The 23,680-nt window shown below is 38.2% G+C and overlaps 1 protein-coding gene across 1 annotated transcript in view; it reads left to right on the plus strand.

Moving 5' to 3' along the window:
* The window catches only part of LOC100932082 (ceramide synthase 4-like), a 37,894-nt gene that overhangs the window by 11,544 nt on the left and 2,670 nt on the right, over positions 1-23,680 (plus strand). The window contains exons 2-10 of the mRNA XM_003762726.3: positions 1,621-1,830; positions 4,522-4,639; positions 6,168-6,286; positions 6,470-6,527; positions 7,815-7,865; positions 10,072-10,164; positions 10,765-10,893; positions 22,211-22,317; positions 22,627-22,783. Coding sequence (XP_003762774.1) covers positions 1,658-1,830; positions 4,522-4,639; positions 6,168-6,286; positions 6,470-6,527; positions 7,815-7,865; positions 10,072-10,164; positions 10,765-10,893; positions 22,211-22,317; positions 22,627-22,783 — 1,005 coding nt within the window. The 5' untranslated portion in view covers positions 1,621-1,657. The remainder of the gene's footprint in view (positions 1-1,620; positions 1,831-4,521; positions 4,640-6,167; positions 6,287-6,469; positions 6,528-7,814; positions 7,866-10,071; positions 10,165-10,764; positions 10,894-22,210; positions 22,318-22,626; positions 22,784-23,680) is intronic.

Consider the following 23,680-nt stretch of genomic DNA (forward strand, 5'->3'; position numbering starts at 1 on the left):
TATCATAACATACTTGAAGGAATTACAAATCAGTCTTTACTGATACAGATGTTGCTTGTGAATTGGGAATGAAATAAATTGGAGGCAAGAGGGAAAAGGCGAGAGGTCAGAGAATGCAGTTGCCTCTCAGTCTCCTTGTATCATTATCATCCTCTCACATGAAGATATCTATTCTGCTGGTCAGAATTAGATCCCCAGATGCCATTAGCTGGTGACTCCCATAACAAATGGTGCCCCACATTGGGCACCAAATGTACTGTCCAGACTAGCTTTCTGGAGGATCTCAGTGACAGCCTGAGTCTTTCGTCTTAGAAGAGGAATGATGAGGCTGGGACCCATATGGACGGTCAAATATGGAGTCCATTTATTTCAAGTTCTCTCAGCCTTAAATACTTTAATACAATTACATCATCACAGCACATTGAGCATATGCTAACTATATGATTACATCACTGCAGCATTCTGAGCTCATGCTAACTATAAGCACCTTGCTATTATTATGTAAATGCTTCTTTACTGCAAGTATACACAGGTTGTCCTGACTTCTCAGGAAGGCTGAGATACCCCCAAGGGGAGATGAGAGCAAAACAGACATTGTCAGCAGGTTCCCTCTGGGCTGAAGAGTCTTATATCTCACTGAGAGTTCCTCCATTATTTGTAGCCCTCTACAGTTATAGCCCTCTACAGTTACTCTTGGTTAGGTCCTTTCATATGAAGGACACACTTTTTTGAGTCTATTGTTACCTTAGTTGGGGATTAGGGGTAAGAGAAAAGAAAAGAAATCATTACCGTTTGGGCATGTGAATTTATGAAGCTCCAAGCCCCATGGTTCAAAGAAAACTATTAGCTTTTAACATGCAAACAACAGGGATTACTAGAAATGATACTTAATACAAAACATTCTTCTGCATAGTTGTCTCCCACAGTGGGGGTTACATTTTGCAGTTTCAGTAGACTTTACAGTAGAAAGGGTGATCACTATCCTTTGGGAGTAGAAGAACATTGTCAACATCTCCCTGAATGGAGAGATCATTTTTCTTGCTCAAAATGAATGGTTGTCCCTAGCTTTGTAATTATCTTTTTTTCTTCTGAGAACTCTCTCAGTTCTAGCATTCATTGAGCCTTCCACCTCTAACATTCTAACAGTTCTTTGGTTCTAGGATTTAGTTAGTTCCCTCTTTGTGAAACTGTCTTCCCTGACCTCTGTCATCTTGACAATCCATAAATTGTCAAAATAGCACTAGGCTGGGTTAATCTGTTTAAGGCAGATGCTGACAGACTGGGATACCTGAGTCTCTTATGCCAAAAAAGATTTAGGTGGCAGCCAATATGTTAAATGAGAACTGTCCAGCCAATCCGTTCTCACCGAATCCTTGATCCCAATTACCAGGATCTGTGAGTAGCAAAATCATTAGGAACATCACTGGACAAGGAATGAAGAGACCTGAATGAATCTCTTCCTATTTAGGTACATCAGTTTTTCTATCTGTAAGATGAATGGGTTATAATTCCTCAAGGTCCCTTATAGTTGTGACATTCTCTATTTCTAAAATTAATGATCTGGATGCATTGACTCTGTTGAAGAGAATTTTTGAATAATCAACACATGTTTTTCCTTAGAAATCCCTCTTGAGACATTTGATGCCTTAACCTCAGGATGCTGACCACTTTGTATGAGTCATTTTGGGACACTAAATACTGGATCGCCCCTGGGAACACATGGGCTGACTTGGAAGATTCAGATGGCATCATATACCCTCATCCCAAGGATCTATTGGCAGCTATTCCCCTGACATTTGTCATAACAATCATTAGATATGGCATTGAAAGGTGAGTCAATTGTCAAAGTTCTCCCTTTACCTTTGGGATATGCCTTTCTGCTATTCCCAACTCATTCAGTATACACCTTTCTTTGTAACAAGGGGAAAAAAGTTAATCAAGACCAAAGAATGCATCAAGCACATATGACAATGTATATACCATTTTGTATCCATAGTGTCCTTTATCTGTAAGGAAGACAGGGACCAGATAATTTCCTAATCTCTCCAAAGGAAAATGTAGGAAAGAATTATTATGGAATTATCTAGCATTCAGATCCATTTACATTTATTGTAATCACTGTGTATACTATTCTTACGAGTTTCATTTTTCATACATTCAGTCAAATTTTTTCAAGTTTCTCTAAATTCTACACACTTATCATTTTTGTTTATCCCACTAAATTCACTCACCACAATTTATATAGTTGTTCCCTAATCAATGGAAATCTACTGTTTCCAATTTCTTTTGTTTGCTATCACAAAATATCCTATTAAGATTTCATTATATGTGAGACCTTTTTATATAAATGATATGCTTAAGACACTATCTGTACTTAGCAATCAGATATCTTAGTCAAATGATGTCAACAGTTCATTGACTTTTGTAGCATTAATCCAAATTTCTTTCTAGAATAGTCAAACCAATTCAGACCTCCACCAATATTGTGTTATTTATTACGCCTGTCTTCCCACAACCCCTCTCAACAATGACAATTTACACCTTTTATCATTTAACCATTTGATGGGTAAGAAATGAGTTATTTTGTTCAGCATTTCTCTTATAAGTGATGTGGCAAAAATCTTCTATTTGGCTATTGACAGTTTATAATTCTTTTGAGAACAGTGTGTCATATCTTTTGATGACTAATCTCTTGGAAAATTGTTTCAGCTTTCTTTATGTGTCAAATCTCTATCTTGCATATAGGACTTTTTGATTGAAAGATTTTTTTCATAGTTAAGGTAATAATTGCTCATTTTTTCCCATTTATTTCTGTACAATTAATCTTTATGCCCTTCTTGTAACTTGGTGATGTGTCCTTAAGTTTGGTTTTGCTTACATCCATTTCATGCTGTTGTTTTTAAGTGAGATGGCTTGGATCACCCAAATGCATTCCTTTTAGTCCAGTATTTTCATTTTACAAAAGACAAAACTGATGCCCAGGGAGATAAAGTGTCTTACCCAAGGTCACATAATAGGTAACAGCAACCTACATCCTCTAACTCCAATCTAACATTCTTCTCACCATATCATACCATTCAAAGTAGGTTTATAAAATGTTTTCCTCCCCAAATTTGTGAGATTGTGGTATTTGAATATTCAATGCATGTATAAAGCTCCTCAACTCAAATGTTTATAGGTCCTCCAGTAGATGACTATCTCAGATTCAAGAGACACTGTAGGTCCATGTCACTAATTTATATAGTTCATGAGCCTCTACTAATGCTTTCACTATTTTTAGTCAGCCAAAATACATAAATACTTCACATCAAAAACATTTAATGAAATGTCAGTGTGAAAAAAGTAGCCTCACATAGGTGGGACCTAGTCTCCCCAAATCAGTAGAAAGAATGGACATATCGTGTATTTAATATGAATAGATTATTTGTGTAGGAAGAAAACTCATATTTTTGATTCTGCTCGGTTGCTGATATTTTCTCCTTAATTTAAGTCTCATAGTTTACTGGATAAGCCAGGTCCATAGTGGTCTTATATTCTCTGTCAAATGCTTGTCCTCACAGGATTCTGGTCTGTTAAGTTAGCTGTGGTCTCTTATACTTCCAGCTTCTGACTAGCTTCCTCAACTACCATTCTATTAGAGTTTTTATTGTTGTTACTGTTTTCTTTTTCTAGATCCTTTAGGAAAAGCTTTAGGACCAGAAGAATGCTCTCCTGCTTTATTTTTATTTATTTTTATTTATTTTTTTTTTTTGCTGAGGCAATTGGGGTTAAGTGATTTGTCCAGGATCATACAACTAGGAAGTGTTAAGTGTCTGAGGCCAAAACTGAACTCAGGTACTCCTGACTTCTGGGCTGGTGCTCTATCCACTGAGCCACCTACCTGCACCTCCTGCTTTATTTTCTACTGAAGTTTTTCATTTCCCCAGCAACCCTAGGCTTTTTGTTTATTAAAACAAAACAAAACAAACAAAAAAAAAAAACAGGGTCTTTCTTAGCACTTAATGCCTTTGGTTATGTCTTCTCTTTACACAATTTACAGTACTTGACTTGGTTTCTTATATCAGAAACTTCATGCTAGCTTGAAGTGACTATTCTATTGAAAATAATTTTCATCTTTTTGAAGATTTAGGTATAAATCAGACTGTTTATTTGCCAAATGATTATCAAATACCTCTGAGAATCAGGGTTTTTTCTATACCCTAAATTTCTCCAGTTATCTCCATGTATTTTGAATTGCTTGAAAAAGATACAAAGGTCAGTTATACCCAAAGGTATAACTTGTTTCAACTTCTTTCTCAGATTCATTCTTGTCTTGTTCATGAGTGAATACCGGCCATACAGATATGATGGGATGTAATTGATCCATAAGAAATGAAGCAATGTCTCAGCATTTCTCTGCTTCGTGGATGACACTGCTTCTTTAAGCTATGCCAATTTAGCTGTTAGGTCAGTTGGTAGGCAAGATTTGGCCATAAGCCTGAGAATTCCTATATACTCAACTCTTCCTATCTCCTCTCATAGGATGATAGGGTTACCTTTGAGCAGAGCCTTCGGTGTGCGTAACCCCATCAGGATCAAGGCTACTCCCAACCCCATCCTGGAATCATTTTTTCAAACCCAGAAAAAGAATCCTGAAAAGGTGAGCAGGCTCCAGATTTGGATTCTGTTAAGGATCCCAGAAGATTTAAGCCTCCATTTCCTTCAACAGTATAATCCCTACTGTTCTTGGTCCATGAATAAGAAGTTGGGGAGATGGGAGGTGCTATGTGCTCAGAACTCACTTGGATACCTGTTCTTTGTGTTGCTGTTTCCTCTAGAGAGGAATCAAGTTCTACCAATCTCTAACATCAGAGGGATTAAGAGCTCAAAAGAACTTTACTAATTCTACTTCTACCCTGATCTGCTTTGTGATTTCAGTCAAGTCACATGACTTTTTTTGAGTGGAGTCTTGATTTTCTCATCTGTAAAGTGAAGGGATGATCTCCAATATCATTCTCAGTTTTCCCATTCTATGTTCTGGAGATATGGGGTTTCCTACCCCCCAAGAATCATTTCCAATAACTCATCTCCATATCCAATCAGTTGCTAAGTCTTATTGTTTCCATAATATTTCTTGAACCATCCCTTTGTCTTCACTCCTTCTATAATCACTTTAATTCAGCCCCTCATCACCTCTATGCCTACTCCCACTATTGCAATGGCCTTCTAATTTGATCCATTACCTCCATCATTTTCCCCTCTAAAATCCATACTCCAGCAATCAGACATTCCTAAAGTTCATGTCTGAGTGTGTCACCTCTCTGCTCCCTTGAGTGACTCCCTTGACTAAGATAAAATCCAAACAACTCTTTTTTGACTTGTAAAGCCCTCTACAATTGGACTCCAATCTACCTTTCAAGACTTATTGCATATCATTACACTACACACACTCTGTTCTAGTCAAATTCACTTATTTGTTATTTGTATTTGACATTCCATCCCCCACCCCCATGCTATGTCTGGAATACTCACCTTCTTCTTCAGGAATGCTCTTCCTCAATTTGGAAACCCCAATCCTTTCAAGGCTTTCTGCTTCTTTGAGAAACTTTCCAATTATTAATATTCTTTTGACATTATTTTGTAATTATTTGTTTCTATTTTATATTTATATACAATATAAATACACACATGATATACATAAATACATATACAAATATATAATATATGTATATTTTAATATATATGTGTTGTCTCCCTTTAATAGAATGTAAGGTCAGTGAAGGCAGGGAATATTTAGTTTCCATATTTCCATAGTACTTGGCAAGTTAGTTGCAGACTCCCCTATCCTCCCTACACCCACTCCCACAACATGGACCTCCTTTGTTCCAAAGGGCAATAAGACTATGGCTTAGGAATGCTTTGATTGAGAGGTCATGCCCCCCAAAACTGCAGAGTAAGGTTTTAGGGGAAAAGGCAACTCCATAGATCCTGCCCTTGGAGACTAGGCTCCAGGCTTATGGACCAAAACATGCTTTTTACCATGTTCTTGGAAGCCTCTGGATCCCTGAGGGGCAGAGGAGATGCTCCCTGATTAAAAAGATTATATGAATTTAGGGGAGAGAGTGGTGACCAGAAACTAAGGTTCTCCCTTTGTCTACTCTAATCCTAATCTTCTCCTGTTGTCCTAGTATGAGCTGAATCAACTGGCCAGCCAATGCAGCCTCTCTGTGAGGCAAGTTGAGCGCTGGTTTCGACGCCGGAGAAACCAAGAGCGACCATTAATAAGCAAGAAATTCTCTGAAGCCTGGTGAGCTGGGGGGACCTGATGGAAGACTGGCACCAAGGTATCTAGACTTGGGTCAGTGGGCCATGGGGACCAGGATTGACTTGGAAACCAGTGGCCCCACTTGTTCATCTCTCTACTCATTCCCTCTCACTCCCAGCAATATGACCTCATTCATTCATTTCTACCCCTGTTATGTATTTTCAGTTGGAGATTTTTATTTTACTCCTGTTCTTTCTTTGGAGGTTTTCTCATCTTCTGCAATGTGAGTATGTTCTATCCCATCCCTACCACATGACCATCCCTCCTCATTTGACTTCTCATCCTCTCCATTCCCATTGTCTTTGTCTTTCTGCCTTTTTGTGCCCATTCATTCTTTCATATTTCTCCCATCCTTTTGCCTCTCATCTTCTTTCACCCTGTCCTCTTTGTTCTCTGTTCCCATGCTGTTCACTTTGTCTCTTCTTGCTTTCCTTTCTTTCTGTCACTTCCCCTGTCCCCATACTCATCATCCCTCTTCCTTTACCTTTTGTGATTTTTTTTGTCCTCTTCATATTTTGTCCTCTTCATCTTTCTCACTCCTTCATCCCAAGTTATTTCTGTTGCCTCTCTATCCTCTAATTTTTTCCATTATCTTGATTCTTCTCTTTGTGATTCTGCTCTTCCTACAGTTTGGCTTTAATCTATGTTTCGAGGCATATCACATGTAAGCCCCTACATAAATGTCATATTTAGGCAAATTCAACTATTTAATGGTTGTTTTCCTCTATACTCTCCCCTCTTTATCAATGTCCTTCTTAAATCATGTTATATACCACTGTACCCAACTGTCCAGAGGAGGTCTAATGAGAATAGAATATAACAAGACTATTCCTCCCTGTTCCTGGAAACTCTCCCCCCATTAATGCATTTAGTTCTTTTGGCTGCCACATTACACTATTTTATTTTATTTTATTTTATTTATTTATTTATTTTGCTGAGGCAATTGAAGTTAAGTGACTTGCCCAAGATCACACAGCTAGGAAGTGTTAAGTGTTTGAGGCCAGATTTGAACTCAGGTCCTCCTGACTTCAGGACTGATGCTCTATCCATTGTACCATTTAGCTGCCCCCTATTATACTATTAAAACACATATGTATATACATAATATATGAGAAGGGAGAAGAAGACTAGCTAAATCCTCCAATCACTTAATAGCTTCCTACTTTGACAGACCTATTCAATCCAATCCAAATCCCCTAGCTAGTCTAAAAGTAAGAGAAGGATCAAAATGCTAATGTCCTGGAAGGAAGTAAAAAGGGACAAAGGATCAAGCCTCTCATAATCAGGGATTATAGCAGCTAAACTTGATTTTGACTTGTTCTGAACTGAGGAGGGGAGAGAAAGTGGAAGTCAGGACAAAGATAGGCAATAATGTAATAGTAATGCAGTTATTCCTGTTGAGAGCTTGGAGTTCCCTGGGAAAAGACTGAAAACTTTTGGGAGGAGCCATTACCTGTGACATCTAGTGATACTGAGAGTAGTGTCTACAATATGTCTTTGTTTCTTCCAGGAAACCTGGTTTAGCCAGCCAGAGACAGTCTGGAATGGATACCCTAAGCAGGTGAGCTGTTCCTGGACTGGTGCCAGATTTGTCCTAAGTGTTGAGAGAACACCTAGGAACAATGATGATGATCATGGTGATGATAGTGATGATGATGATGATGGTGATGGTGATGATGATGATGAAAGTTGGCATTTATATAGCACTTTAAGGTTTTGCAGAGCACTTCACAAATGCTCTCATTTGATCTTCACAACTTTGTGAAAAAAAAACCCCAGATATTTTCAGACCAATTGATAACTAACACTATCTACCCCAAATTGTACTTGTAAAATAGATTTTTTTAATTTTTATGTTTTAAAACTTTATGTTTACCCCACATAAATTTCATCTTATTCATGTTATCTAGACAAAATAGACACTCAAGATTTTTTTGGATCTTAATTGTCATCAAGTTGACCAGTTATCGGTTATTCCACCAGAGTAGAGGATAGCTTTAGCTACATAATTCCCCAATAGCAGGATAACTCACCTATTTTCCTATTTCTGTCTATCATCCCTATTTCTCAGGAATACCCTTCCCTTCCAAAAGGGAGACTTACCTTAACTCAGGATTCAAGACTGAAGGAGTTAGACATTTATGACTACCCTATTGACTCCTACCTGACTTTCTAAAGTAGCAATTGCAATTAAGGTAAATTGGAGCAACAAAATTTGAAGCATGTTCAATTTATTGGTAGTTGCCAATAAAAAGGAATTTTATCTCCTCAATAAGTCAAAAGACCCTGGATGATGAAGGCTGACATTATTTTCAAGGACAAAATAAAGACCATCCACAAATTAGAAAACAGCATCATAAGCAGGGAAACAATATAACTGATTACAGAATCAGAAGCATTATACCACCAAGGACAATATGATTAACTGGAAATTTGGAATGTAAGGCTAATAACAACTTCTCTTCCCCTTTGTTACTGTGGATCTTGTTATTGGTGGTGTCTTACCTGCATGGAGCCAGTTGTCATTGTTGTCATTTTTTATTTGGACATGCTAGATTAAAATGGGAGAGAGGCTCACAAAGTCATCTGCCTCATTCTCTCTTCCTGAGATATCAAAATCCAATGGCAGGATCTAAGTCAGGATGACTGGTGATGGCGTAGGATGCAGTAGGATGCACCTTGGCATCTTTGATGCCTGCCTGACTGAACTCTAAGCACTCCAGGGAGTGACTTCAGTCACTTTCATGACATTTGGAACAAATTATTCTCATCTTTCCATTTCATCAGAAAACATTATCACATGCTTGGGGAAGACATCCCCCAAACTGACTGATGAGATTGAGATCTGTTAATTACCCTCAATGTGATTTAGCCTGTCTACCAAGATGGTTTTACTAGATTGCGGTCACTGTAGGTGCTACAGTTTCTTGGAACCACAGGTTGAGAGTTGAGTGAAAACGTGAGCACCAAAGGTGTTTGAGCAGACCTAAAAAGGACTCAGCAAGCCCTCATCAGAGGTACTAATCCTCCTGAACACCTCATGCACCTCGCATGGCTACTTTGTGTCACAACAGTAACAGATCAATCCTTCTTGAAGAAAGGTTACAAAGATAACAGACCAGACTCCCTGACATCTAACTGTATCATTCAAGGAAGAGATTTTCTTGATACAGGAATAAAACAGTGACTAGCAAGAAAACAGAACTCCTGAACTTACTTCAGAGACAATGAGTGATTTACAAGAAAGCCAAACTTCCAAACTTAACTCAGAGATAAATGATACATGACTTATTAATTATACTAAATGTCAGTACAGATACAAAATGAAATCAAATATAAAATGAAATCAATTTCATTTTCTCAGTTTTCAGCATATGTGTATATATGTGTGCCTTGTGAATGTATGCATATATGTATGTGAATGAACACATATATATGTGTGTGTGTGCATGTATGTATATAGAGTTTCCCCTAATAGAATATATTTCTTCTTAATGCAGAAATTGTTTCATTTGTATCTTTGTATCCTTAGTGCCTGACATATAAGAAGTAAGTTTAATAGATGTTTGTTTGTTGAACATAATCAGACTTATAAAGGACTGGTCCCAGGTGTGTCCTACCCATAGGCCACAGCCTAGCATGACTAGAAAATGGGAAAAGGAAGAGTGCTTAGCCCTATTCTACCAGAACTCCTGAACATTTGCTTCCCTATTGAACTTTGTATCTATGGGCAATACCAATGACCAAGTGATTTCTTTAACCCTCAGCCTCTGAAAACTACACTATACTGGTGGTTCCTCTTGGAGCTCAGCTTCTACCTCTCTTTGCTGCTCACTCTGACCCTTGATGTGAAGAGGAAGGTGAGTTTGGAGGGAGGCTAGGTTTGGGGAAAAACTCTTGTCTTCACGGTCAGAAGGGGAAAAAGTAGAAGGAAGAAGAACTTGGTTTCTAGTGTCTACCCCATGAGTAAAGTGTCATACTTGGGTCTGGCTCCAAAAGCCAGTGAATAGGGTTGAGTGTAGGGCCATCTCCCATGGGAGCAGTAAAGACAGACCTAGTCTCCCTGAGCTTTGTGTTCTCTGTGGGAGATTGGATAAGGGACTAGAAGTTCATGGTGAAATTTAATTAAATGGCCAAATGGCTCTCTTTGGAACTCCTACCACTGAGTCCATATCCAACTCAATTTCCTGCTTTTCCTCCATCATGCTATTAACCACTTGTACCTGCTCCTTCATCTACTCCTTGTACCTCATCTCCTACCTTGTAACTCAACCTCTGACTTCTCTCAGTAAACTTGAACCTTTTCCCAATGGACTATCACATAGTCAGGACAGAAGTAGTGGAAAGAATGGTATCCCTTGACTATGGGTTAGAGTCTAATCCTGAGCATGCATAAAACCAACTATAACTTTTTGGAAGTCTGTGAGATCCTGGCCTCATGACTGCTCTCTTCTTCCCAGGACTTTATGGGACAGGTCATCCACCATTTTGCTACTATCACTTTGATCTCCTTTGCCTATTGTGCCAACTTCGTGAATGTGGGTGCCCTGGTGCTGCTGCTACATGATGTATCAGATGTCTTCCTGGAGGTGAGTGAATCCAGCATGGAAGAGTGAAGCTCACGTCAACCTGAGTCCTTGGGAGTTTCATGTGTTACATGGCATGGCCCCAGAGAATAGAACAGAGCTATCCCTAAATTCTTCACCTTTATTACAATCCATTGTGTCTAGAGGTCTAATTGAAGGAAAAAGTCAGGACCACAAGGATCTGACTCTATTCCTGAGAAAGAGGGGAATGAAACAAAATAGAAAGATGACTTTTTTTTCCCCTTGGTTCTGTCCTTATCAGACAATAAGTTATCAGGAAAATCTCTAAAAATAAGATTTAACTAGGGTTCATAAGTAGGATCTCCCCAAAAGAAAAGAGGCATATTTACTGGATCCTTAGAAAAAAAACTTCTCCTTATACAATAAGATTATTAGGTATTGATAAAGGAGACAAAAAATAAAGGAGAAAAAAATAATACCTTAAAAAACAGACTAGACCAATGAGAAGCCAGTGAGAAGAAGAATGCCTTAAAAAGCAGAATTGACTAAGTGGACAAAGAGACACAAAAACTCCTTTTAAAAAAAAAATTCCTTAAGAAGTAGAATTGGCCAGTGGAAAAGAAAGTATAAAAACTCAATGAAAACAATAATTCCCTAAAAAAATAAAATTGACTAAATAGAATTTAATGGCAATTAGAAGTCAAGAAATAATCAAAGAAAACCAAAAGAATGAAAAAATAGAAGGCAATGTGAAATATCTCATTGCAAAAATAAAAACTAACTTGGAAAACAGATACAGGAGAGATAATTTAGAAATTATTGGAGTACCTGAAAATCATAATTAAAAAGAGTCTAGATATCATCTTTCTCTTTTTTATTATAACTTTTTATTGACAGAACATATGCCTGGGTAATTTTTTGCAACATTATCCCTTGCACTCAATTCTGTTCCAACTTTTCCCTTCCCCTTCTCCACCCCGCCCCCAGATGGCAAGCAGTCTTATACATGTTAAATATGTTATAGTATATCCTAGATACAATATATGTATGTAGAACCAAACAGTTCTCTTATTGCACAGGGAGAATTGGATTCAGAAGGTAAAAATAGCCTGGGAAGAAAAACAAAAATGTATACAGTTTACACTCATTTCCCAGTGTTCCTTCTCTGGGTGTAGCTGCTTCTGTCCATCATTGATCAATTGGAACTGAGTTAGGTCTTCTCTTTGTTGAAGATATTCACTTACATCAGAATATTAGATATCATCTTTCAAGAAATTATCAAGAAAAACCACTGGTATTCTAGAAGCAGAGAGTAAAATAGACATTGAAAGAATCCACCAATATCCTTCTGAAAGAAATCCCAAAATGAATATTATAACCAAATTCCAGAGCTCCCAGACCAAGGAGAAAATATTGCAAGCAGCCAGAAAGAAACAATTCAATCAGGATAACACACAATTTAGCTGCTTCTACATTAAAGGATTAAACGGCTTGGAATATGATATTTTAGAGGCAAAGGAGCTATGATTACAACCAAGAATCATCTCTCCAACAAAACTGAATCTAATCCTTTGAGGAACAAATGGACATTTGATGAAATAGAATAATTTCAATTATTCTTGATGAAAAGATCAGAGCTGAATATAAAATTTGATTTTCAATTATAAGATTCAAGAGAAGCATGAAAAGGTAAACAGAAAAGGAAAATCATAAGGAACTTAATAAGATTAAACATTTACATTTCTACGGGGGAAAATGTAGTGTGCTTACTAAAGTCTCCAAGCTAGGGTGCTAAAATATATCATCTTAGTGGAGGAATGAAGAAGACAGGAGACCCACAAGGATGGTGGAGATATGGAGTCCATTTATTCCAAGGTCTCCTCCCTTTATATGTCCTAATACTCATGCACTAAGTATATACTGTATACATGGGACCACATGAACAACTTACTATTGTATGTAGTTTGCCACCTGGTATCACTCATTGCCACCTGATATCACTCTGCTTCAAACACTACAAGTTGTCACCACCCTCTGACTTCTCAGGAAAGCCAAGAGCCGTTAGAGGCGATGGGGAGCTGAACCAGACATTGTGGGCAGGTTCCCTCTGGGCTGAAGGGTCTTATACCTCACTCAGAGTTCCCCCACTATCTGTGGCCCTCTACATCTCTCCCTTTCTTTTTGTTTTAATTGAAGCAGGTATATATCAGTGGTTAAATCCATCATCATGGGAGGAATCACACAGGCAAGTTATAATATCATACAAGCAAGTAGTAATACAACAAACAATATAAACAAACAAGATACTATAAAAGATTTTCATGAGTCCCAGAAGAAAGGTATAGAAAATAACTATCAATTCACAACCACACATACGCTTCCTTCAGCAGCCAAGACTTAGTACAAAGCCAATCTATTGTCTATCACTTCATATGTCAAAGAATCCAATGATTCGTGCAGGTTTTGAAGTTCTGCATCAGGCTCATTGACAATTATTTTTGATATTTGTGAGTTAATTGCCATACACATAAGGTTAACTGCTAGACTCTTTCAGTGATGGGGACAGTTAGTGATGGAACCATCTGATGTTTCTTGGGTCTTTTCTTTCATTTTGAGGGTTTTCTCTTTTTCTGTCTCTCTCTAATGGACAAGGTGGATATGGCTCATTGGCACTTATTGGGTCCTTCTCCATCTGTTGAGATACAAGCCTTTCCCCCAAACAATTAATATATCTGGTCCCTTCCATTCATCACTTTCTAGATCTTTCTACATCACCTGGCAATTATCTAAAGATATTAGAGCTGCTCGCACTGGACACTACCCTTCTGGTGGGTTATGAAAACTGTCTACTGGAGCCAGTGTATCTCCATCAAAAATCAAAACATTAATGGTATAGAGGGCTAAATTTAGGAGTTCTCTGGGGTTACCTGTGGCTCCCCCTATCTTTTGTTTTTTGAGGAGCATCTTGATGTCTCTGTTTCTCCTCTCTACTATTGCCTGTCTTGGAGAATTAAAAGGTATGCTAGTGATGTCCACTGGAAGAGCCCCAGTGGTGTGTAAAATCTGATACTGACCACAAAAGTGTGCAAAATGTTTAGAAGTATGCAGGTCCATTATCTGTTTTTATTGCTTGTGCTTATTGTGTGGAAAGGAAGGCAAACTGTACAGGCCTTTACTGTGCTCCTAGCTTCCTCTCTTGTTATCCCAAACTGCAGACGTAAAGCTTGTGCAATTTAATGATATTTCGAATGAGATTCTTGGGCTGCCTGAAATAAAGGAGTATTGGCTAACATGGTTAGAAGGCGATCAGCCTTTAGAAGTTTTGTATGAGAGTAGACATGTAAGATATAATAACACTTACCTGGATATTTTCTCACTTGTTCTTGAAGTTCCTTAAAGAGCTGATATATGTTAGAGGCTACAAATTTTATTTGGATTGTGGCAATTCTTTGTACCACACCTACTGAATAGGCCAAATCAGATATTATATTTATATCTCCTGGATAATAAGTAAGAGCTAGAATGATTGCATACAATTCATTCTGCTGAGTGGACTGAAAGGAAGTATTGACTACTTTTTTATAGCTAAGTCAGGAGAATATACAGCACAAATGTTATGTTTGGATGCATCTGTAAAGATAGTTGGTCCTTTAAGAGGAACCTTAGAAATCTTTTTTTCAAAAATTCATGGCCAATTATAGTAATAGCTGGGTTATCTTTAAGGAAGACCTGTGTGTAAAATTTGGAGCTATAGACAATAAAATTTGCCACTCTGGGATGGTTTCACAGCATACATTAATTTGTGCATTGGTATAAAAGGTCTATATCTTGTCAGGTCTTATCCCAGATAATTGTATTACTCGCTTAATGGCCTTTAAGAAGATTTTAGCCACAAGCAGTGGGTAAGGAATAAAGCTTTGGTCTGATTATGCTTGGAGGGTCACCCACTCAAGCACACTGTCTCCTTGGTGAAGGACTAGTGTAGGTGGCCTTTTGTAACAAAAACTTATACTTCACGGGTTTTTGAGTGATTTTCAATCACATTGGATAAGCCAGTTCAACAACTCTCAAAGCCTCTTGAGCTTCTTTTGTAAGCTGGCATGGTGAATCTAAAGCAGTTTCTCCCCTTAAAATGTCATATAATGGTTATAACTGATTGATAGTTAAGCCTAACACTAGACACATCTACTGAATATCTCCTATCAGTTTTTGAAAGTCATTTAAGGTATTCAACTTCTCTGTTATTAAAGAAAGTTTTTGTACTGCAAGTACCTTAGGATATACTTCATGTCTTAAATATTGAAAAGGAGCATGCCTTTGAATTTTTTCTGGGGCTATATGCAATTGGTAGTTCCTTAGTGTTTCTATGGTCTTTTGTAGGCATGCTTCTAATGTTTGCTCTTCCAGTGCACATCCCAAAATATCATCCATGTAATGTAATAACATAACTTTTGTAAATGCTTTTCTTACAGGATTAAGAGCAGCCACCACACACATTTGACACATGGTAGGGCTATTTTTCATCCCCTGTAGCAAAATTGTCCATTCAAATCTTTTATAAGGCTCAGCTAAATTAATACTGGGCACTAAAAAGGCAAATCTTTTCATATCTTCCTTATCCAGAGGGATAGAATAGAAACAATTCTTAATATCTATAATCCAAAGAGGCTATTCTCTAGGCAATTGAATAGGAGATGGAAGTCCAAGCTGATGAGTTCCCATAGTTTCCATCTGTTCATTTACTTTTCTCAAGTCAGTTATCATCCTCCATTTTCCTGATTTCTTTTTTATAGCAAATACAAGGGCATTCCAAGAATTTAAAGAAGGTTGTAAGTATCCTTGGTCAAGTTGCTCCTTTACTGTATCTAACAAGGCCTGAATTTTTTCACTGATTAAGGGCCACTGTTTCACCCACACTGGCAATCAGTTTTCCATTGAGTGGGAACAGATGAGAATGCTGGCAGGCCTTGGACAGCAGCCCTGCCTAAAAAGCCTAAGTACTTAATTCTAATCCTAACTGTTATAAGATGTCTCTTCCCCATAGGTTGATGGGGATTTTTTTTTTGCTACAAAAGGGGTAAAAACTCTTATTTTATCTTCAAATTTCCATCTCAAAGGAGTAGCACTAAGTTTAGCTACTATTGATCTTCCTATACCAGACATATAGGTGTTTGCCATAATCTTTAGCTGACCCCTCTGATGACTGTACAATCTGCACCTGTGTCTACCAACCCTTTCAAAGGTATAGCATTTACATAGATAGTGAACATAGGACAGTCAGCTGTAACAGCTGCAATCTAGAATATTCCTGGATTTTGTTGTTTGGAGTCAAAATCTGGATAAACATCACCAAACTGCATTTCAGGAGTGTGTATCAGGAGACCTGATGCTACTACTTCTCCTGGGTGATAGATCACACATTGTCTACCCGTATTAGTGACTGGGATATTAGCTACACATTCCACAGTTTCCCAAATCAGTGTATGGATGGACATTGTTTTGTAAGCACTTTCAGGAGGTGAAATGGTCAAACCTACTGTTTGTGGAAGCAAAGGATCTCTAAGTCGGACAGGGACAGATTTCAGCTCTCCAGGGAATATCTCAGTAGTCCCAGCTGCATACAACTCTATTCTCTCTAATTGCAATCCCCTTATCCCATCAGGTTGCTTCTCTGCTGACTGATCATATTGGAGTTCTGAACTTTTAAAGACTCTCTGGGTATAATAGCAGTTGTCATCATGCCCCAGGTGTTTTTTGCCTGGGGTGCTGTAGTTGATCCCTGCTTCTCGTTTCCCTGAGTCAGTCTACATTCTGATGCCAAATGGAAGCCCTTATTGCATTTTGGACACAAGGTTTTTGGTTTTGTTCTCTCACCCTGTTCTTTTACTTTATCTTTTTGCCAATATTGAACTTTCAGACACCCTGCTTTACCACAATGAAAGCGCTGACGAGTCTCTTTGGACGTCCCATCCCAAAAGGGACCCTGTCTTCCCATGTTCAGATTTTGAAAAGCTTGCATCATATTCTGGGCATAAAAGGTATTTGTTCCCCCTATGTCACAGCGTCTTATGATCTCATCTAAAGGATCCTTTTTTAGTCCTGATATAATTCTTCTACAATCCTCATTAGCATTTTCCTTAGCCAGTTGTCTTATAATTTCTGTTGCTTCATTTTCACCGATGGTTTGTATGACAACTGTCTGCAGACATCCCACAAAATCATCAAAGGATTCATTAGGACCTTGCACTATTTTCATGAAGGCTTCCCTCTATCTTGTCTTCCTAGAAGGGTGCCCCTTGCTTTGATAGTAGAAGAAGCAATTTGCTCATACATTGCCAAAGGGTAATTAATCTGTGTTAAAATGTCTGCATAAGGACCTACACCTGCTAGTTGGTCAAAGGTGACTGATATATTAACTCCAGGCTGCCTATTTCATTGGGCTTGTGTCCTACAGAGTTCAGCATACTCAGAAAGCCACAACAAGGTTTGTCCAGATTCTAAACATGTCTTTGCTATAGATTTCCAATCATTAGGGATTAAAATTTCATAAGCCAAATTCTCTAACAGCCACTTTACATAAGATGATGTAGATCCATAACGAGTGCAAGCCTTTTTTAGATCTTTGATGATCTCCAGATTAAAAGGAGTGTATCTTCTGATTTGACCAGAAGAGTGAAGCTCTTCAACCACAGCATATGCTTCTATTCTCAATCCAATTGTATTCTCTCCTTCCTCCTTAGATTTAACTAATGCCTCTTGTAATGGTGACATAGCGGGTGAGCAAAACTGCTGCATGGTTGTGCTGATGGTGTCATTGCCCCTCCCACTTCTCCTCCTCCCACCCACAAAGGTGGAGTTGAGGGAGAAGGGTCAGGAGATGGGAAATATCTTAAGGGCACATGCTCAGGTATAGGCAAAAATAAAATCACACCATGAAAATGAGAAGCACCATATTCTTTAGACTTATCAGCACAGTACTTGAGATACTTAATTTAGCCCAACTGACCATGCCTTCCAGCTGTGTTGTCAGTACCACCCCCCTCCTGCTTTTTCTCCTCAAACTTCCTTGCCTGGCAATCCACATTAAAATCTTTCCTTGTTTTAAAACTGGTGGGATTCTTTAAAGCCAGTTCTATTATATTATGCATAACAAATGTTTCCTCAGAAATTGAATCAGGACCCATAGCTTTGTAATATCCAGTTAGTTGCTCTTTATTTTCCACAACTCTGGCTCTATTTTTTCTTCCTTAGAGAGGAAGAGTTCTTAAAAATATTAGAGTGCCCATCTACGGGCACTCTAATATTTTTCAGAACTCATTGATCTGCTTCTGAATTACTAACAAACCTTGCTTCTCTATTAACCTAACTAAGCATACTTTATACTTGGGGGGGGGTGCTCTTTTTTTACTATTTGCCCTATTTTGGCTGAAAAACAAAAGTGACCAGTTTACTGTTTTTCTGCTTACCTCTTTCTATACTTAGCTTATTCCTAAGATCACAAGTTTTAATTTCAAGCCCGTCTTCCTCATTTTCTGGGGACAATCAACACATCAGTTATAAAAACTAATCATGAGTTGCTGTATCATTCTGGAACAGCCCATGTACCTCCATAAAAGGCCAAAGTAATTGCCAAACACCAGTCCTATAGTTGAAGCAGTCATTCAACAGTGTAATCAGCAGGCCTCTTGCCTTCTTGTGGAGATGGCTGGTGCATCTGTGTTTTAAGACCTCTTCCAGCCCAGGATTCTTCTATTCTTCCCTATATAGTAAGCCATGTCAGGAACTGTGGATGAGGCAGTGTTAAAAAGGAAGATATACAAATCTGGGCAGGGGATAAAGCTGAAAGAGAAAAGAAGTTGGGTAAGATGGGCAAACCTACCTAGGCTCTAAATAACTTGGCTAAAAGGATCAAAAGTGGCTTTGCGAATGTGTTCATAGCAGAAAATGGAGGAGGCTGGAAGTAACAAGTTGGATATCCACCAGGGTCATAAAAGATCCAGCACTAGGGCAGAGGATGCACAGAGCAAAGGGATGTAGATGAGAAGGCAAAAATCAGTTTTGCAAGCAGAAGATAATCAGGTGGTTCTGGACAATACTTTCTCTGAAAAACCTAGTGATTTATTAGTGGCCAGAACTCTGACCTTGAAACAAGGTGTTAAGTCAGTGGAATTGATAAAGACAATGGTAGTTCAGTACATGTACTTAGTACTTAATATTGTTCTACAAGATTCATACCTATGATGAGAGAGCATATAAGCTTGGACAAACACAGTCAGAAGCAGAACTAGGGAAGACAGAGACCGTGGTAGTGGTCCTCCTGCCTCCCCCACAGAAACCAAGACACAATCAGGAGGACTTCAAGAAAGCTGGTCTGGGCCCCAGGCAAGGAGACAATAAAGTATTTGGCCTTTAACCTCTGGCTACTCTTGTGGTGATTACTCTGACTGAAACGAAGGCTTCTCCCAAGACCCCCAGAGACCCCAAGAAAAACAAAACAAGAGAACATTACAGTGATTACTGGATATAAAGTAATGGGAGTTCAGGGGATGACATTGAGAGCCACAAAAGTTAATGCAGTTTGGGCTGCATTCAGAAAAACCCAATGTGCAATACAGAATACTGTGCTCCATTCACCTTAATATCCTCCCCTCTCTGGACTTATATAATTCTGCTCCCCTGAATTTCCTCTCACCTGGATAACCATTTTTTCTTGGTCTTCTTTGCTGCATCTTCTTCCATGTCACTCACTAACTGAGGATCATTCGTAGTCAGGTAGGAGCTTTAGAATTGACAAACTCAAGTATATTTAGCATAGAAATTGCTAAGTTCTTATGAGCTCATGTCCCTCTCAATAAAACATTTTTTGAGTTTACATCTCCTCCATGTGTGTTTATTAATAAATTATTTTCATGTCCCTTTGACTCATATTAATATGTAACAAAACACAAATATAAACTTTGGAAGGATGGAGAAAATGAAATAAACAAAAAATTTAAAAATGATTTGTCACTGTGCAAAAACTCTTATTTTCTTGAGATCAATATAATTGACTATGCTTTTTTTGCTTTTAATCCTGTCTGTGCCTTAGTTGTTAATAAGAAAAGAACTGGCTTGGGTTCAGGTCTCACCTCTGACACATACCCAGGTTCTGTGACCCTGGGCAAGGTTCTCAATATTTTGGTGTTCTAAACAAGAGATGAAAGCAAGCAACACTCCACAGTCCAGTGGAAAACACATTAAATGTAACTGAGAAATAGTTAACATAATAAATAAAAGAATAATAGAAATAAACAAAATTAATATGTGGTTTTCTAAGTCAATATGCAGCTAAGAAAACCTGACGTCAAATTTAATGACTTTTATAGTCTTATTGGAAGTTTGACATCACTGCTCTACGCAAAAGTGCCAACTTGAATTAGCAGGAGCAATTTCCTCATCCCGTAGTTCCCAAGATCAGTGAAATCACAGATCTGGGTCCTATTCCTGTAACTAATCAGTTAATTTTTTTAAAAGGTAATGCTTTATTGAAATATCCAAAAATAAAACAATAAGTTATAACTGTCAGGGAACAGAATAGTGTCAATGCAAAAATAACAAGCAAATGTGAATTGTATATGGTTTCAATACTGCAAAGAGTATTCAGCATATATCTATTCCTCTTTCTTTATGATGGCTTCATACCTTAAATTAGGTGGCCCAGTGACTGGCACACTCAATCTGGAGTCAGGAAAATCTGAGTTCAAATCCTGCCTCAGAATTTTCTTATTATGTGACCCTGGAAAAATTATTTAACCAATCTCTGCCTCGGTTTCCTCATCTATAAAATGGAGATAATAAAAGCACCTACTTCCCAAATAAAATGAAATTATATTTCCTCTGTGATACATCCATTCTAGCTATTATTTTTTTTTTGTATTTTAATAGTATTTTTATATGAGTTTGAAGTACAGGAAATAGACCAAACTGGTTTGGGAGCAGAATGTAGGAATGTGCATAATAAGACTGGAAAAGTAGATTAAGGATAGGTCATGGAGGACTTTGAATGTAACCACATGAATTTATATTTGATCCTGGACAATCGAAACTGATATTAAGGAGCCACTAGAGATTTTTGAGTAAGGGAGTCGTATGTTCAGATGTGTTCTTAAGGAAGATTGCTTTGGCAATTCAGTGGGAAAGCATATGAAGTAGAGAGAAACTTGAGAAAGAGGGCCCAATTAAGAGGCTGCTAACAGTTATCCAGGCAAAAAGAGCTAACCCTGATTCTAATGGTTATCTAACTGGAGATAAGAGAATGTAGATGAAATGTGTTGTGGCAACTGCTTGGATATATGTGTGAGGAGTGGGGGCAAAAGTGAGTAGTCAAAAATGACAGTGAATTTTCAAATCTGAATGACAAGGGATGTGGTTGATGAGAAAAATGAAGAAGTATTGGGGAAGACAGGATTTGAAGGGGATAAGAGCTATAATGAATATTACAACTCATCCATATATGTTTATCTTATGACTAGTTCTGTCCTACCCAAAATTAAAAGGATGGAGTAGGGTTCACTGGTCAATGTCCTGAAATTCAGTCTATCCTCCAAGGGGAATCTAGGCTACATATAAAGAAAACCTTCCTGTAATGTTCTTATTTGGTTTTCTTGAGGTCTCTGGAGCAGCCTTCCTTTCAGCAAAGTAATCACCACAAGAACAGCCAGGTATTAAAGTCCAAAAGTCTTTATTGTCTCCTCCTGATGCTTAGCTAGCTTTCTCGTGGGCTTTGGAGGGGACTTGGTTTCAGTGCAGAAAATGCAGGAGGACAGGCCACCATGGTGATGTCAGATGAAGCGAGTCTGAGTCCAAGGGTTTGTACTTCAACCTCCAGCCACCATAAAGGTGGACAATGGAATGAATCTATCTCTGTCTCTCTTGGAATGAATCTGTCTCTGCCTCTCTTGGCTGAGTTTGTCCCAGCTTATATGCTCTACACTGAGTATAAACCAATCATTATATTTCTAGGAAACCATTATTTGTTGTAATATTAAATCAATCATACTGAACTTAGAGAACTATTAATCACCATGCTAAACTAGATAACCATTGTATTTATCAATTCCACTGACTTAACACCTCGTAAGAATCCTTGTTAAGTATAAGAGTTCTGGACCATAACACCTTCCTAACATGCAAAGCTCTCTGAAAATAGAATATATGACCTGCAAGATGTAAGAGATGTCCATTATTATAGGCCTCCAGGGGAAATGATCATTTATCCAGGAGAACTCTTGGACATGTGTAGGTTGTACTAGATAGCCTCTAAGACTTCTCCCAATTCCGAGTTTAGTTTTCTAAAATTCTCTCTTTTGTCCCCTTCCAGGTCTATAAGATGCTAAGTTATGCACAGTGGAAGCAAGCTCGGGAAGCCATATTCATCCTCTTTACCTTGGTGTTCTTGGTTACCAGACTCATTCTCTTCCCAATCAAGTAAGCCCAGGGCTAGGAGTTGGAGTAGGGTAAAGGCAAGGAGGAGGAAAAAGAGCTGCCTCTTTGAAAGAGAAGTAAACCTGCTCCCTGACAAGTTCTTCCGTGTATGAAAAAAGTGGAATGACATTAGACCGGGGAGGCTAGGACTCCTTTTAGGATGTTCCACCCTTCCTCCCATCCCAGAGGAGTTTTACTCTTCCTCTTCCATTTCTTTGGGGATGGATAGTTATTTTTGATGATCAAGATATCTAAACCCTGGCAGCCTGCTTCATACCCTGACTATATTGTGATCCCTCTTTTTTCTTGCAGAGTCCTCTACACAACCTACTATGTTGCCCATCAAAGAAAGAGCTACTTCTTTGGATACTATTTTTCCATTACTCTCCTGATGGTTCTGCAGGGTCTCAATATTTTTTGGTCTTCCCTCATCCTCAAAATGGTCCGCAAGTTTTTAGCAGAAGGCCAGGTAGGTACAATATTAACTCTGATCGATTGAAATCCCCTCCTCCAATCCATGACCAGAACACTGTGGAAGTCTTGAGGAGGGATAAAAAGGTTTGGAATTTCCATCATGGTGAGTGGTCTAGCAAATCAATTAGGAAAGCACAATAGGGTTCTCTTCTTCAGTTAGAACCCCAATGGAGGGTGTGTAACAAATTTGTTGGGGAATCTCAGTTATTATGGTCTTGTGATTTTTCTCAAACTCTGTAAAGTAGCATGTGAAAAGGAAAAAAAAGGAGATGGATATTGGAAATAATCCAAGGTTAGGGATTGACAAAGTCTGATAGCTAATAGCACAAGGAAGCAAGAAATTCAAATGGAGAGGACACTGTTGAGCTGGGCTGATTTACCAAGGGGTCAAAATAGGAAAGAAAGAGAATGTAGTCTTATCAATGCACCTGATAAGAAGGTGAAGAATAAGAGAAATTGGAGGTAACAGTGAAGATGAACAAGTTTGGGCAATGTAAAGCCTAGGGAAAGATATAATCATAAAAGGTGATTATTGGATAAGGGAATCTCAGAATTTATGTACAGGTAAGTGGAATATTTGTGGATGATAACAAGGTCAAGGGTATGACCATTTATTTCTATGTGTGGCTAGTAGCTCATAGGAGCTGAACAGTTGAGTTGGAAAGTTAGGCTATTTAAGGGAATATCAGCAGGTATATTGAATTTCAAATATATGAAGGTAGAAGTGTAGAAGTTTATGGTGAGTGGGAGGATGTGGAAACATTGAATTCATTCAAGATGGAAGAAAAACAATCATTTGATTGTTGACTGATAATAGTCACAATGATCTGAACTGGGTAACAAATTCTTTCACTGAGTAAAGAATAAACTCTCCTGCTGAATGAATAGATGA

Source organism: Sarcophilus harrisii, chromosome 1 (genome assembly GCF_902635505.1).
Source record: "Sarcophilus harrisii chromosome 1, mSarHar1.11, whole genome shotgun sequence".
Classification (NCBI taxonomy): domain Eukaryota; kingdom Metazoa; phylum Chordata; class Mammalia; order Dasyuromorphia; family Dasyuridae; genus Sarcophilus; species Sarcophilus harrisii.